The sequence below is a fragment of the Lissotriton vulgaris genome, chromosome 3_1, assembly GCF_964263255.1.
Source record: "Lissotriton vulgaris chromosome 3_1, aLisVul1.2, whole genome shotgun sequence".
In the NCBI taxonomy this organism is placed as follows: Eukaryota; Metazoa; Chordata; class Amphibia; order Caudata; family Salamandridae; genus Lissotriton; species Lissotriton vulgaris.
In genome coordinates this window covers 540,156,687-540,175,029 of record NC_141689.1, presented here as the reverse complement: position 1 = coordinate 540,175,029, position 18,343 = coordinate 540,156,687, and the positions used below count along the sequence as shown (strand labels likewise).

At 45.4% G+C, this 18,343-nt stretch overlaps 1 protein-coding gene across 1 annotated transcript in view; it reads left to right on the top strand.

The window, feature by feature from the left end:
• TNPO1 (transportin 1) overlaps positions 1 to 18,343 on the top strand; it is a 1,561,564-nt gene that overhangs the window by 1,395,351 nt on the left and 147,870 nt on the right. The window contains exons 20-21 of the mRNA XM_086960799.1: positions 12,321 to 12,396; positions 13,261 to 13,360. Coding sequence (XP_086816925.1) covers positions 12,321 to 12,396; positions 13,261 to 13,360 — 176 coding nt within the window. The remainder of the gene's footprint in view (positions 1 to 12,320; positions 12,397 to 13,260; positions 13,361 to 18,343) is intronic.

Here is an 18,343-nt window from a genome sequence, read left to right as displayed (position 1 = left end):
AGGGGCAGGTCTCTGAGCTATTCGTTGAAACTTAGGGGCACCTCTGTTTTGGGTATGTGTCTGGTATGCTTGTTGGAGTAATACCTTTGTCTATAAGTCTTTAGTCTATTTATCCGTTCTATCTCGCTCTTCATTCTCCCTATACTCATAGTACTGGGTCATTGTCAAAATACCAGACGGGGTGGAGATGGGCCATGCACTTTCTGAAATTTTTAGCTTAGTCCCAAGCTCTGGTAACAGATTGGACACAGTTTTATGCACAAACTGTCTCTGTCCCCCTTCTAAAGTCATGTCCTGTCCACTATAGTCGGTGAATGTGCTTTTCGAATGGCGTGAAAAAGTGAGAGACACTTTCATCTTTCTTCTGCTTGGAAGCAGCTAATATATCCCAATTGATACGGTGAGGTGTCAACATCTTTTTCATGGCAGTAAGTATCTGGACCGGAAGGGCTAAGATCATGGGATCGGGTTTCCTACCACCAGTTCAAGCTCTGTCAGCTTCCTCAAATTCCTTCCACGTATGTCCAAATTCTGTCTGATCATTATGGCGTATTTTGGACCATAATTCAGTCGGTACTACCTGTCCCATTAACATATCTATATCTGCTAAAGTCATTACGCAGGATTGGAGTGTCTGAGTCAATTCCCTAGAATAACCTGCTGGATTTTTACACGGGTCAGGCAATTGGCTTTTAAGTTGGAGGACGTCAGACCTTTTCCAAGGGACATGGACCCACATTTGTCTAAACATGCCGGTGTGTCAGAGTTGCCATCTATGTCAACAACACGGTCTCTCCAAACAGGCTGTACCTCCCTCATTGGAAAACCCTTATTCAACGTAACACCAGATAAGGAGTCTCTGTAGGCTACCAGTGTGATTAGATCGCATAATAGTGCTGGGCCCTGTACATCCTCTTTTTCAACCTTATGGCGAAGGTCAGACAGACCTGGGGGTGGACCTGATTCTACAAAATCCTCTCACATTTGGATCAGTATGTCACACATTTCACAAAAATGTCAATCTGTTGAATGCGTGTCCACTGATCCATTGTCATCCATATATCCTGAGCGGTGTACATAGTGTTATTTTCCATCCACATACAAGCTTGTTGACTCATAGCGAGTTGTTCCTGTGTACTACCTATCAGTCTGCGCAAGGTGCGTCGTCTGGGAGTGGGTGATCTATGCGGAGTTGCATAAGGAATATAATCATGGACCAACGACCAGGCATTTGCTAATAGCCCTGCACTGGGGGAAGGTGTCTGATGACTGTCAACAAGGAATTGGTTGGTTGCAACTGGAGTTGAAGGCATATTAGGTTGGACAGGTACAGGACCATGGACCTTTCTCCTGCTTCTCCTGCAAATTCAGCGGCACCGACAACATCTCCGCTACGACCACACCACAGATTCCCAACCCCAACCACCTACAATGCATCCTTCTCAACACCCGATCAGTCCACAGGCACGCCATTGACCTATGGAATCTACTAGACACCATTTCTCCGGACATCGCCTTCCTTACGGAACCATGGATGAATGCTTCCTCCGCACCAGACATCACCATTGCCATCCCTGAAGACTATAAAATCACTCGCAAAGACCGTACCAGCCACACAGGAGGAGGAATCGCTATCGTCCATAAGAAATCAATCCGCATCTCAACCAGCTCTGACGCCAACCTCGCCAACTCCGAACACCTTCACTTCCAGATCCACATCGACCCCAAAACCACACTCAGAGGCACCCTCCTCTACAGACCACCAGGACCCCGCGCAAAATTCAGTGAAGACATCACGGACTTCATCACCTCACACGCGCTCCCCTCCAAAGACTACATCCTTCTGGGAGACCTCAACTTTCACCTCGAAAAGATCAACGACCGCAACACCGCCACCCTCGTGGACAACCTCGCCAACCTCGGACTTAAACAACTAGTCACTTCCCCCACCCACATCGCAGGTCACACACTCGACCCCATCTTCACATCCAGCAACCATGTCTCCTTCAGCCACACTACGGACCTCCTCTGGACTGACCACAGCTGCGTTCACTTCACCTACAACAAACCAAAACCCAGCATCCACCTCCAACCTACCCTACAAAGGAACTGGAACAAAATCACCACGGACCAAATCTCCGCATCGCTCCTTCAAAACACCCCAGCCCTCTCTTCTAACGCTAACGAAGCCGCCGCCAACCTCACCCTATGGTTATCCAACACCGCTGACACCTTAGCACCACTGAAAAAACGTCAAAACAAACCTGGCAGCAAGAAGGCCTCATGGTTCAACGATGATCTCAAGAAGTCCAAGAAACTCTGCCGCTCCCTTGAAAAGGCCTGGAAAAAAGACCCAACCACCAGCACCAAGGATGCCTTCAAAAACGCCACCCGCACTCACCACCAACTAATCCGAAAAGCCAAGAAAACAGCATTCAAGGATCGACTTGACAACAACGCTCACAACAGCAAGGAACTTTTCAACATCGTCAAGGAATTTTCCAATCCCTCGGCCAACTCCAACGACATCACCCCCTCTCAAACCCTCTGCGACTCCCTAGCCTCATTTTTCCACAACAAGATTGCAGACATCCACAACAGCTTTGACAACCAACCCGGAAACCAACCCACCCTACCATTTGCTGATCATCTTCCCCCCGTGAACACCCTTAACGACTGGAACCCAATCTCCACTGAGGACACCATCCGCCTGATGAATTCCATCCACTCAGGATCCCCCACAGACCCATGTCCTCACCACATCTTCAACAAAGCAGACTCCGTCATAGCACCGCACCTCCGAGACGTCATCAACTGTTCCTTCAACTCCGCCACCTTCCCGGAAGACTGGAAACACGCTGAACTCACCGCCCTTCTGAAAAAACCCACAGCGGACCCACCGAACTCAAAAATTACCGCCCCATCTCGCTTCTTCCATTCCCGGCCAAAGTCATCGAGAAAGCTGTCAATAACCAGCTCGCCGCCTTCCTCAAAGCCAACAAATCCCTCGACCCCTCACAATCTGGCTTCCGAGCAAAACACAGCACTGAGACCGCCCTCATCGCAGCAACAGACGACATTCGAACTCTACTGGACAATGGAGACACAGTCGCCCTCATCCTCCTCGACCTTTCTGCAGCATTCGACACAGTCTGCCACAGCACCCTTTTACAACGCCTCAATAACATCGGAATACAAGGAAAAGCACTTGAATGGATCACCTCGTTCCTCACCGGAAGAACCCAGAGAGTCCGCCTTCCACCATTCAAGTCCGAGGCCTCTGAAGTCATCTGCGGCGTACCACAAGGATCCTCACTCAGTCCCACCCTCTTCAACGTATACATGAGCCCCCTCGCGGCCATCGCACGCCAACACAACCTCAACATCATCTCGTACGCGGATGACACTCAACTGATCCTTTCCCTCACCAATGACCGCAGCACCACCAAAACCAACCTACACGAAGGAATGAAAGAAGTTGCCGAATGGATGAAACAAAGCCGTCTGAAACTGAACTCAGACAAAACAGAAGTCCTCATCTTAGGTACATCCCCCTCTGCATGGGACGACTCCTGGTGGCCGGAAGCCCTCGGAAAAGCACCCATCCCGACAGACCACGCACGGAACCTAGGCGTCATCCTGGATTCTTCACTCTCAATGAACAGACAAGTCAGCGCCGTATCCTCTTCCTGCTTCAACATTCTTCGCATGCTCAGAAAAACATTTCGCTGGATCCCCTCCGAAACAAGGAAAACAGTCACCCACGCTCTGGTCACGAGCCGACTGGACTACGGAAACACCCTCTACGCAGGTACTACCGCAAAACTCCAGAAGAAACTCCAACGAATCCAAAACGCCTCAGCCAGACTCATATTAGACATCCCACGCAACGAACACATCTCTGGTCACCTTAAAGACCTCCACTGGCTACCCGTCAATAAGAGGATCACTTTCCGACTGCTTACCCACGCACACAAATCACTCTACGACATCGGTCCAGAATGCCTCAACTCTCGATTGTCCTTCTACACCCCCTCCCGCCAACTACGTTCTTCCAGCCAAGCCCTCGCCACTGTACCCCGCATCAACAAGACCACCATGGGAGGCAGATCCTTTTCATACCTGGCTGCTAAAACATGGAACTCACTCCCCGCTTACCTTCGCCTTACCCAGAACCACCTAGCATTCAGAAAGCAACTTAAAACGTGGATATTTGACAAGTAATCCTCCTCCCCTTCCCAAGCGCCTTGAAACCCTCCGGGTATGTAGTGCGCTATATACATTCTATGACTTGACTTGACTTGACTTGACCAGTAGAAGGTGCAACAAGAGGAAAAGAAGGGTGGACTTGCATTGGTACAGTGGCCTGAACTAATGGGGCGTTGGGAACAAGTGGCTGAGGAATCGGATAAACCAGGGCATGGGCAGGGGCAACAACTGGAGCAGTAGTGGGGGTCAATTGGGCGGGGATCAAGGGCCGAATACATGGCGGGAGTATAGGGTTTAGGGGTGTTCAACATGGAGGTCATTAGAGGGTCATACTCCTTGTCCCGGACCTTTTCGGGAACCTTCTTTGTAATGTAACATCCATCTACCTGCATTCTATTTAATCTATCCTGTATTACTATACCCGCTTATATTCTCTGATTATCATGATTCTGGGCTTTCGGAATCCCACTCATACACATTATTTTAGCTTTGTTCTTTTTTAGTTTGATTTTTTTCTGTTTGGACTCCTTGCGCCAAACACGAAAAGAATCAAACATCAAAGCCAGAGGTGCAGGGGACACCTAGAATCTACGGGTTCTTCTTGCTTAAATCATACATTACCAAAGAGACTAGGACAACCAGCAGTTGAGGGACGTAAGGTATTAGCTCGAGCTAAGGACAGGGTCCCAGAATGGTACAAAGACAATTCTACGGAGACTGCTTCTTTAATCCGCAGCGCGCACATACTTGTAGTACTAGCCACGCCCATTTGCACAATACATAGTTCCTCATCTGTTAAGTTCTTAATAAGTCTTGTGGTGAAATTGTGGCATGGGGACATCTGTCTCTGATTGCACAATGTACACAGCCTCGTGCTTCCTTGATCAATTGTGTGGTCACAGGGTGCAGCCTCGTGCTTCCTTGTTCAGATGGTGTGGTCACCGATCACAGCCTCGTGCTTCCTTGACCAGATGGTGTGGTCACGTGGCACAGGAGTTGGTTATGACAGGCTGAGTTACCAACGGTGGGCAGGATGTGGCTAAGTCTCTGACACAACTGGGGGGTGAGGTACACAGGCAGCTTCTCGGAATTGGCTCGACCACAAGGAGGAAGGAGGGTTGGGCAAGTTTCAACAGGGACGTGGAAAGCAATTCTTCACCAGTTGTTGCCGAGAGCATGGCAACACAAAATGGAGTCTCGTGGGTCATTTTAATTACAGTTCAACACTAGCATAAACCATCTGAAAGAGACACGTTAGTGATAGATTCCTTACCTTAGAATATCCCCAGGCGTCAGACTGGATCCGGAAATTTTTGCGTAGCAGTACCCTTGCGCGTCGGTAGGCGTCGTCTGCGGCTCCGCGTCCGTCGTGGGCGCCGTGATGACGTCGTTGGAGTACTTAGATGCCGCCTCCGCGTGCTGACGTTAGTTCTTCTTTTTTCCGCGCCAGCAGCGCAGATCTGGAAAAAGCAGTACATTTAGTCACTTTTTGACTAAACTTTTTTGATCATTTTTCTTGAGTCTTGCGACTCCGGAAGGTGCTGATGGGGATGCCTGGTTTCAAGCCTTGTGAGGATTGCGACCGTCTGATGTTGGTCACGACCCTCATCGTCGGTGTCTCCACTGTCTCGGCGTCGACCACGACGACAAGGCCTGCCCCGACTGCCGGGCCCTGACTTCGAAAGCTAGGCGGGAGCGGTCCCGCAAGCGACTCGAACTCCGGCAGTAGGCCCCGCGAGGTCCCGGTCCCACAGGAGGTCGAGGGACAGGTCGCGGGGTCGGAGCCATCACAGCTCCGAGAGTCGGCATCACTCCTCTGGGTCGAAGTCGTCGTCAGGTAAGCACAAGAAGTCAAAGAGACTTCATTGCTTTTCTGACTCCCCCTATGCTCACGCGACGGGGCCGGGGGTTCGGCGGATACCGCCCACGCGGCTCCGTCGGAGTCGCGGTTTTCGCGGCCTGCTCCACACCCTCCGGTCCCTGGGCAAGACGCGACGCCGGGGTAGATCGAGCGCTTCCTCATGGCCATGAGGAACCTCTCTTCCCCGACGGGTTCCGCGGTGCCTTCGGGCCCAGCGGACCCGTCTGGGGCCCCTAGTGGGTCGGGGGCTTCGGCCCAGACGCCGTCGGGTGCTTAGGCTCCGACGCCGGCGCCGCAGGGCCCCACTAGACCCGCTTCGGGATCCGGGTCGTCGCCGGTTGACCTAACAACCTCACCGGCGCTGGTCCCTCAGGTGTCACCTCTGGCGCCGTCCGGTGCCTCCCTCGCTCCGGTTCCGGCGTCGGAATGGCGCCGTTGGGCGCCACTTTCGACGCCGCTTGGGGGGTTTAGCTTCTATGAACCGGCCTCATCGTTTGACAACCCTGACTATCAGGGGATGGGTGAAGAGGAGTATTGGAAGGGGTCTGAGGACCCTCTGACCCGAGAGTGTCAGTCTCAAGAGGACTGGACAGGTGGACTTGGGGCTGCCAGTGGTCTGGACACATCACCAGACACTGGTTTTGTCTCACCGCTTACCGTGGCTACGGAGGAGGGGGCATCCTACAGCGTGGTGTTGATGAGGGCAGCCAAGGCCTTGGGCCTTGAGCTACGGGTTCGCCCGTATATAGGAACGTGGCCAGACGCCACCACCTGGCCCCGGGCGACCCATGTTTCCTGTCCACCCACCCCACCCCTGAGAGCCTGGTCATCCAGGCATCAAACTCCCAGACTCACCCATCCTCCCCGTTCTGCGAACCGATATCTAGGGTTAAGGTCATCCCCTTTCAGGGCCCTAGTTTCAATGGCACCAGTGTTGGTTTTTAGCATAGCTCTGCATTTCTGGCGCGGAAAAGCTGTGTCTAAGAACTGACGTCAGCACGCGGAGGCCGCGTCTACGTACTCAGACGACGTCATCACGGCGCGACGACGGACGCGGAGCCGCAGACGACGCCTTCCGACGCGCAAGGGTACTGTTACGCAAAAATGTCCGGATCCAGTCTGACGCCTGGGGATATTCTAAGGTAAGGAATCTATCACTAACTAATGTCTCTTACAGATATATCGTTACACAAGTAGTAACTTGTGCAAATGGAAATGAGAAAACAGTCACAAGGTCCACCTCCTACCACAAAACACCCAAGGACAGGACACAGCTACAAGTACACGAGAGGGAAATACACAATTACAATATTTCCAGTGGTGGGGAACCCCAACAATAGATCTGTTTGTCACTGTCGAAAACTCAAAATGCCAAAGTTTTGCATCCAGACACCCACACCTGCAATCGAAGTGGAACGCACTATGCATGAACTAATCAAGGATATTTGCATAAGCCTTTCCGCCTCTCCCACTCATTCCATGCGTGGTCAGGAAATTCAGACAGACTTCCTTAACCTTGATACTCATAACTCCCACATGGGCTTGAAACCCATGGTGTATCACACTACTAGAGCTATCACTAGTACCTCACGAGGAGCTACCCAGCTATCCAAATCTTCTACCTCACAGCGGGGGAAGGGTGAAACATCCCAACACTCAACAGCTCAATCTTGCCATCTGGCTCTCGAAGTCATAGAGTTTAGATATTTAAATCTATCCCCAGAATGCATGACTATTTCAAGAGGCCAGAAGACCAACCACAAGGGCATGCTATGCTGCTAAATGGAAACTTTTTGTTCACTGTTGTGAGTCACAAAACTGTGAATCCATCCTCTACCACGGAACAACTAGTTTACTTGTTACATTTACAAAAAACGCATTTAGCATTTACTTCCATACACCTACATTTAGCAGCTATTGCAGCGTATCTACAAAACAGGAGGCATCAATTCCTTTTCCCATTCCTGTCAGCAGAGCATTCATGGAATGCTTAAAGAGTCATTCCACCTTGTATACCACCTATACCTACATGGAACCTAAATATTATTTTAACAAGACTCATGGGACCACCATTTGAACCACTTCATAACTGTCAAATACTATTCTTAACATGGAAAGTTTCTTTCCTTGTAGCAATAACCTCCCTACGAATGGTCAGCGAAATACATGCGCTCACTGTTGAAGAACCATATTTTCAAGTGTCTGCAAGATAGTGCGTTTACGCACAATCCTAAAGTTCCTACCAAAATTATATCAACTTTCCATTTAAATCAAACTTTAGAGTTACCGGTTTTCTTTCTAAAACCAGAACTTGTAGCAGAACGTGTTTTGCATACACTTGATAAACATGCACTTCTGTACTATTTGGAACACACAAAACCCGTAAGAAAAGCACAGCAACTGTTTGTATCTTTCGCAAGTACACGTAATCAAGTACACGTAAAGGTAAGGCTATCTCAAAATCAGGAATAGCACAATGAATAGTTAAATGTATATCGACTTGCTATAATAAGGGAAAATGAACATTAATAACCATGCCAAGGGGTCATTCAAAAAGGAACAAAGGAGCAACAATGGCATTTCTCGGTAAAGTCCCTCTCACTTACATTTGCAAAGCAGCAACATGGATAAACCCACATACTTTTACAAAATACTATTCTGTGCATGTAAACTCCAGACAACAGGCTCTAGTTGGACAAACAGTCCTTCAAACGTGATTTCAAACAAACGCACCATCTTTTTCTTATTTGGCCCCCACCCTCTGGAACAAATTGCCATATTCTGTCAGAACCTGTCTGGACTATAACACATTTCGGAAAGCACTTCAACTGCATTGTTTTAAATGTATTTTTTGCCTTTCTGAACTAACGGTGTGGCAAGGTACCCCGGTTGCGGTGAATCGTGCGTGTTATCAAATTAAACCGTTCATTCATCTCATGCCTAAAGCCACCAGGAGAGAGGTACTGCTTTATTGATTGACATGCAACCACACACGTCCCTGGCAGGTATTATATGGTGACAGATATATACATAAATACAGCATGTTCAACAGCAAAGCTAACTTACCTTACTTCCTATATGGCATGGGGAAAAAACATTATCTAACATAGGAGCCGTTGAACATGCGCAATACCTCGAGGGGTAGGAGAGACGACACATGGCGCCGATCATAAAACGTCCTCGATGGAAAAACAACTTGCAGAGTCCAGGCCTAACACTAGATGGAAGGAGTATGCATAGCAAGTGAATCTGCTACACTACATGCTACGAGTAGATGCTTACATGGTATGTAACACACCCCTTTTCAGTGGTTAAATGATCATTGAGGACAATATTTAATTGTTGGAGCAGCAGCAGTTATTTAGGTTTTGTGATACTCTAAACTAAGAGAAATAATATGCATTGTTTGTATGCTAACAACATTCTTTTCATCTCACACTATGAATTTAATTTGTAATAAATATTCTGTAGTATCAATTTAAATTGGTTTTACTACATATACAGATTGCAGCTAGTTGCTATTTTTGTTACAAACTACAAATTTTGGGGACACATCAGATGATACATTTGTATTTGACAATCTATGGCATGCCAAAACGTGGTAACATAGCGTGACATTTTTCAGCATTGGTTAATGTGCATGTTATGAGATGAAAATGTTTTACTTTTACAGATTAAAAGGTTTAGGATTATTACTTTTTTTCTTGTAAAACTTGTTGACTTTTTCATATGCAGGTATCACATTTTGCATAGGAGGTGGTGGGGCATTTATTTGTTTTTGTTAATTCTCTTCTAAACAACATGCTTGTGAACCAACCTTTTTCATTAGGGTAATCAGGCATTACCTGGATACTTTGCAACAACTTACATTTTTGTGACTAGACTGAAGCTCTATAATTGAAAATGTTCATTTCAGTTTGTGTTAATAGATGCATTGTTACCAATTAATGTTGATTGTGATGTAATTTGTTAATCAGTTTACTGTGGGATACCAGTGACCTACTATTTTGGCTTTCACGTATGTTTAGTGAGAGACCATTTTAAAATAAAATGGTGATATTGACTTGGCATTATCGACTCTTAAAGAAATACCTGTCCCAAAATAAAATGAAAATGCCACTGCAAATTTATGTAGTCTATTTTCATGCATGTCGAATTAAAAAAAACTGCTTTTGTTACAATTTCTGAATTTCAATGTATTCATCCTGCACTGAACTTTTTATCGAAAGAGCATCTTGTGCTTTATTGCATGTTTCATCAGATTGTTCATAAATGCCTGCTATGAGAATGTTGCATAGTTTGTCTCTTTTAAACAGTCTTTCTTTTCCTGCTTCATTTAAATCTGCTAAATTTTTAGTATTTGTGCATTTTGCTTCAAATAATCTTTGAACATTTCCTCCCTGTCTATCCTTTATCTGAAACAAATGTGATTAAATAAGAGAACACCATTAATACAAAATTCGCTCTTTACATAAATATTTGCTAGATGCTTAATCCCTTTTGGTTTTTACCTCTACATGAACACTGCCCTTTTTCTGTCTTGGCTCAATGCACATCTGATTGTTGTGGCCAAGAGGTGTTCATATTTCTTTTCCCTGGAAGGAACACCTGTTACCAATAAACATTGGCAACACTTCTGATCTACCTCCTCCTTTACAACTTTTTTGACGTTTAAAAAATATATTGGGTGTCATACGTTTTACTAAATGGACAATTATGATTTATAAAACAAAATGGGCTAAGCAAAGATGGTTTCTAATAGGAATAATTGAATAAAAGACATTTATATTTTTAAAACCCCATGAAGATATGGAATATGTGCTATATAACAACTTCTTTCATATATAGTTTGTCTGTAATTGAAGGTAGTGTAGAGTAGATACTTTTTATTGTCAAAGTCAGACATTTAAAAAAAAGAGTATGTATTCATTTGGATGAAACTGTTCCTGTAATCTGTTGAAGAGACAATGGTTTCTTAAAAAGGAAAGTCTTGTGTGATCAAATTTGAAGTATGTATTTCCCAGATCTACCATCCTTATCAGATAGATGTTTTGCAGAAAATTAATGCCAAAAAAAGGAGACCCTGTAGATTACTATTAATAAATGGAGTTCTAGACATTGGTTAAAGTCCAGCAGTGTGGGGGCAGACAGGTCTTAGGGCAGTAGTAGTTTGTATATTATTATGGCAAATGAATAGAACACTTATCATATCTAACAAAAAAATTTTCGGATAAACAAATCCACCAAAGATAAAAAAAATGTGTATCAAAAAATACAGTTTATTATAATACCGCCCTTAAGGTTTACAATCTAAATTATTAAAATACGTTAAAATCCATTTTCCACATAGTGAAAGAATATACTAAAAAGTCAAAAGAAAGAGTCGACACAGCGTTTCGGTGTTCGTGTTACAATATTCACACCTTCATCAGGACATTTTGACTGACAATCTGAATTATTTGAAGCTTCCGTTTAAATTTAGAAGGCTTCTATAACAACTGGAAGACTTGTATACATCTGTTGTTTAGGAATATGTGGTACCTTGAATGAGGTAATTACATAAATTGATTTCTACACGGAGGAGCCACCGGAATAAATTATCGGGTCAATTTCAAAGGTTCAGGATCCCTTTGTCAATTCGGAATCACAAATATGTTGTATTCATATCTACAAGGCCAATATGATAGGGTAGATTGCTTATTCTGGTTTCTACCCGATTCTTGTTTTTCTTATGCCTTTGTGGGTTAAGTCGGCCTCCCTGCTCCTCCGTGGTAGAGTCCATTACTCTCCCCCTCCCTGTGATAACAACCAGGGGAACCGTCCAAAAAATTTGCTTTGCAGAAAATTAAACCAGAATGATATTGTCCCTCAAAAAACAAATTAACAAGTCTAAGAATGAAAGTTTCTAAAGTTTTTAAACATATTATGTTGGCTTAATTAAAAGGTAATTGCAGGCCCTGTATAGTAAGAAGTTTGTAAATGGTGTTCTTGGTGTTCTCTTGTTGTTTTTGTTTAAACACTCCTCTCTGTCTATGCCCTCTCAAGAGTATGCCTTGTATGTTGCTGCCCCATTTAGGGGTAGTGATAAACCACACTAGTGAATATCTTATGTTTATTATCATACACAGATTCTGTTGGTTTCTGTTTCTGAGTTATTTGTTGTTTTTTCTTTATTTTTTCTCCTTCCCCCTCATTTGCTCATGTCTTGGTTGGCGTTTGGTGGTGTATAACCGTGATTGCGTTACCTTAGCAATAACAATTGGTCGTCTTGGTTACGTTTGTCCTCAAGAGGTGGCCCCCATGCTACAGCAGTTTATAAGACCCTGGTGTGTATTATTCAATCTTTATTTTAATTCATTTTTCTTCATGTCTTTCTTTCTATCCCATCTTTTAGATATAATTTCAGTTGGTTACAAAATCACAAACCCTTAATCATTGCCAACTATGTGACTAATCTTGTCCTATGAGGTTTGTGAGTTCTTCAGTAGCTCCTTCATGTAGATTTATTTTGTTAGTTGTGCCTAATGACTAATTGATGCACAGGATAAGGTTGTCACATGCTTGCTGTAATAAAAATCCTGACGGTATAATTGCATTTAAAAAAATCGACAAGAATGAAACTAGATGCATGCCAGTGCTATCAGAAATAGAATGTTATGTACAAAGTAAAGCATTTAGACATATATATCTATACTATAAATTGTAATAAGCACCCATTGAGATAGTCTGTATAAAATATTGGTTAATTCTGGTTAATAATAAATCACCTTAACCATTATTTTCACATTGAAAGTGGATTCTAGTGTGTACTTCGTACATTGTATGTTGACAAGAACACATGCAAATGTGTAATCTTATTGAGTGCAATATAGATTACAGTATATGTTTTGGGTCGGAAATAGGATCCTTTCAAAAAGATGTCCATCTGTCCTATAAGAAGGAAACAAGGTTTACTTCGTTCAAGTCTTCAAGTAAAATAATAAAAGATCATATAAACTCATTTAGTATTTATTAATTTTATGAAATACCTAGGTACAAATCTCTAGAGAAAGGTTACCAAACATCCAATTTTGTAATACATTACTGTTGTACAAAGTTAGCTTACATATTCCATCAAATGTCATCAACCACTCTAAGAAAATATTTCAAATTGGACAGTAATGTGATAACTTGGTTCTGGAATTTATTAGGTGCACCTCTCTACGTAATATACGGGACAATGAAGAGAAAGACTCTGCATTCCGTGGCATTTGCACCATGATCACTGTTAACCCTGGTGGAGTAGTGCAGGTAAGATTTTTAACGCATGTCCAAATGTCTTTGCTCAATGAAAGTTCCCCACCCCATAAAGAGTAAAAACAATGTAATTGTACTGTTAACTTTACTTTTCAATGCATAAGCCTTCCTGCAGATTAAGCATCATGACCTCTTCTTGAGGTGATTCTGACACAATTCAAACTGAGATGCGATAGGTGACCCTTTGGGCCTCTGTTCTTTTCTTTTTGAAGGGATGCTTCTTTGATTTCTGTCCCCCATTGCAGCAGTCAGTGTTTAGTCCTCTTTTCCTCTGTTGCAGACAAATATTTATGATGTACCCTCATTGTGAGAGCCTGGATGTGTATACACAAAGCACATATTTATGCAACAGTCTTGTGTGACCTCTTCTCTGCTACACCCAAATGTCATCCATCACAGGTAGACCCTGTTTTTATGACATTGCACAGGGTTCTGTCAATGTAACAATCAAGTTATTGTTCCCATCACTGGAGCACAGCATAGGGATCACCTCATGAAAGCATCACCACAGTAAACACATACACTTGTTATCCTCATCTAAGGGATCAGTAGAACACTTAGAAAATTAAATCCTCTGATTAGTACTGATACCCGCATCAAAAGAGAGACAAGGCTTCCTTCCTTAGGGAGGATATGGGCCTTTCAGGAATCCATGTTAGTTATTGTCAGGAACCAGAAACACACCCTCAACTGGCTGCTGCTCTCCCAACACCAGCAAATAGTCTAGGACTTCCTTTATGGCAAGAGTATTTGTTGTAAGAAAGATGGGTTCTCTTCCAGGGGATCATCATCAATAGTCATAAGCACTGAATATTCCCGCCCATGTGCGGGGACCCCGGAAATAATATAAAAATTATATATGGAAAATATATATATCTAGCTTCACATATATGTATGTACATATATCATTTTTTCTCACACCAATGCAGCCCCAAAACTGAGGCTAACCAATGTAATTACATATAAAGAGACTGTATTTGCAAGTATATAAAACACACATTAGGTCAAATAGCACTTGAACTCTGTGTTTTAATGAGCAAAACACTTATATATCATGAAAATTGCAAATAAACTAGACATAGTTAGCCCACAGGCTGCATTGTAAAACAATAGCATGGAAAATGAAAGCATTTTCAACAAAAAACTGGCACCGTGCCTTTAAGGCAGCCATGACCCCTGGCTTTCCATCATGCCTCAGGGGTGACAGTTAGGTCAGTTGTTCTTTCCGGCTCCTTCAGTCAGGACCCTGGTTTTTACAGCTCCTACCTTTTTTGACTATCTGTCAAAAATATCTTGATGATTTTCACTTTCACTCGACGTCTTTTGACTTTAGAGTGCTAGTGATGCCTTTTGTGTTTTTCAAAAAAGGTTTATTTTTGTCAAAATACCTTCCCTTTTCGATCCTTGCCCCTCCTGTGGCAAAAAGGTCAGGACTGACACACACCCTGTGTGTTTCCTCTGTCTCCCTGAGACACATTCTTCAGACAGCTGTCAACACTGTAAGAACTTGTCAAGGAGAACCCCCAAAGACAGAGAGAGAATTCGGATTTATGGCCTCTCTGAACGAGGTAGGTCTCCTAAAAGGCAGCGGAAGACAGCGCGGTCGACGTCGAGAGAAGTCCTGACCTGTCCTCCTTCAGCGTCTGGATCGGCGTAGAAGCTGCCGGCGACGACGAAAACATCTCCAAAGACAGCTCATCATCCTTCGACGGCGAAGACTTCGACGTCGAGAGCTCCGATACCTCCGTTGACGTCAACCAGGCGGCGTTCAACGTCGAGAGGCAGGTCTCCGTCGTCGCTAGGTAGGCATACGAAGTCGGGGCAGATCACTCTGTCGTCGTCGCCGCAGTGATCAACGTCGAGGCACAGCGCTCCGTCGTCGACCAGGCTCTCATAATTCTCACTTTGTATCAACATCTATGTCCCCGGAGGTGGTAATCTATTCTTCTGACATTGCAGTTTCAGGACATTCACCAGCAAGATCACTGCATGAAGAGGCGAACCCATCTCCTCCAGCACGTTCCCCTGAGAGGAGAGCGAGAGAGACAGAAGTCGCCTTCCATCAGGTTGTCACCTAGATGGTACAGGCCATTACATCACTGGGCTCCCGACAAAGATACAGCAGCTCGGTTAACACAGCAGTTGGATCGGGATCGACCTCCTTCCAGGCCCAGAGAGCGAACGTGCAACCCGGTGTGCTCAAGCAGACGGAGATCCAGGTCAAGGAGCAGGAGAAGAGAACACAGATCTCCTACTTCTTCCTCAACTTCTACTCACTCACATAGAGACTATTCTCCAACACTAACCGACAGTCCACCGTCGAGAATCTCTCCAGTGGCCAATATCTTCACTTTCCAAGACATTTTAGGCAGAGGGGCACTTAAGCTGGGGATTCCCATGACAGCTCACCAGACCAAGTCTTCAGTGATTTTCGAAACACTGCATCACAAGACAGCGGCCAAACCTCTGCTTCCCTTGGTTCCGGGTATAATAGAACCAGTCATGGACCTATTTCTCAAGCCTGCGACGATAAAATCCGTTCCAGCGAGGATTCTCCAAAAATATCGTTCACCAGAGAAGGATCCTGTCTTCCTCAGAGCCGACCCTTCAGCGGATTCATTGATTCCCAACGGCGAGAAAGACCCATGCTGTGGCATCTTCCTCCACTGTACCACCTGACAAGGATAACAAGACGCAAGACTCCTGGGGACGAAAGGTATGTGGCACCTCGGCCTCCTTGCTGAAGGTATCCAATACGGAGGCGCTATTGGGCCGCTATGATAGTTCCCTATGGGATTCCCTACAGCGCTTCATTGAGAAACTCTCTCACTAAGATCACAGGGATTTCGAAAAAATCCTTACGGAGGGCAGCCAGGTCTCCAATCAGATCATTAGCGCTGCAGCGGACAGAGCTACCCTTTCGGCGCATGGATATGCCCACGGGGTATGCGCAAGGTGGTCTTCTTGGTTGTGTCTTACCGCCCTAAAGCCAGAAGCTCAGTCATGTATAATAAACCTGCATGTCTCTGGATCATCTTTATTCGGTTCACACACTGATGAAGAAATGCAGCGTATGCAGACAGAATTGGACACTCTAAAGGCCGTGGGGCTTGAAAAGAAAAAAGAATTCCGTAAAAGGTTCCGTCCCTACAATAAGCGATCTTCCCAACAGAGGGTTCAAACCCCTCAGTGGCAGAAGAATCAAGACCAACGGGGGCAGCAAAAATCCAGAGGCAGGCGTTCCTCAACAGGCGGAGTAAATCAGCGTCAAGGCAACAATTCCAACAAGGCGCAATCCAAACCATGAGTTCTTCCTTCCCCCAGCGCCGTTGACCACTCCAGTGGGGGGAAGCATCGCGTATCATATGGAAGAGTGGCGTGCCATCACAAAAGATCGCTGGGTGTTAGCTACGCTTCAGAATGGTTACTCTCTTTGCTTTAAACATCAACCTCTTTCTATCCCTCCAATGCCAACATCACTCCATGTTAAAACTCCTACAAAAAGAGGTGGCCACCCTTCTCACAAAATCAGCTATCGAGAGGGTACCGAGATCTCAAAGATAGAAAGGAGTTTATTCAAGATACTTCCTGGTCAAGAAAAAGGGCCAGAAAGCAGAGTACACACCCATTCTGGACTTGCGGCCACTCAATCTTTGTCAGAAAAGAAAAGTTTAGCATATTGGCACTTCATCAAATATATCCACATCTCAGGCAGGGGGATTAGATGTGTTCGCTGGACCTGCAAGATGCATACTTTCATGTCCCGATAGCTCACAGTCACAGGAAATTAATCCGGTTCCGGGTGGGGACCTCTCATTACCAGTTCAAAGTCCTCCCATTCGGTTTGAAGTCAGCCCCCGAGTGTTCACGAAGTGCATCGCAGTGGTAGCAGCTGCTCTACGCCGCAGGGGTGTCTTTGTGTAGCCATATCTGGACGACTGGCTGTTGAAGGGTCCTTCCCCAGACAGTGTAAGGAATCACTTTCTGAGCTGCATCGATCTATTCTATCGGTTGGGTCTACATGTGAATTTCAACAAGTCCACAGCCGACAAAGAAAATACATTTCCTGGGAGCTCTGCTAGACTCCGAGGCAGGAAAAGTGTTTCATTCGGAGGAGAGACAGTGTTCCATCACTCAGAAATTCCAAGTGGTTCTACGAAACAAGGATCTAATGGTACGAAGGATTGCCTCCCTGCTAAGGTCGATGGCATCCTGCATTTTTCTGGTCCCCAATGCCAGACTACGGATGCGTCCTCTCCAGCAGGATCTGGAGGACAAGTGAGACCAGCAGTCCGCTCGCTGGGAAGACAAGATAGCTTTGTCAAACACAGCGCGAGCGTCCATACCTTAGTGGATGAAAAGGCGAAATATGCAAGTCGGGATTCCGTTCCATCAACCTCCACATGCCCAGACGCTGATCACAGATGCCTCTCTACAGGGTTGGGGGGTACACATGGGTCATCTCCAGACGCAAGGACTGTGGTCTCCCAAAGATCGATCCTACCACATCAACATGTTAGAGCTGAGGGCAGTCCATCTAGCCCTCAAAGCTTTCCTGCCCTCGATTCAAGCATCATCAGTGTTAGAACAAACAGACAACACCACAAAATATACTACTTGAACAAACCGGGAGGAACACGTTCACGCACCCTTTCCCTTGAGGCACAAAATCTGTGGCATTGGCTCCTGGCTCCGAATCTGTCAGTCTCAGCAGTCCATCTCCCAGGAGAACAGAACGTAAGAGCAGACACTCAAAGCCGGCATTTCGAAGACAGAGAGGACTGGGTTCTCAACTACGAGGTAGTCGAAAACGTCTCCCAGTCATGGGGTCGTCCCACCATCGATCTCTTCGCGGACGACGAAAACACCAAATGCAGAGACTTCGCCTCAAGATTCTACCGAACAGGATCGAAAGGGAATGCCCTTTTGAATAGACTGGTCAGGGGAATTTGTTTACGCCTTACCACCCATTCCGCT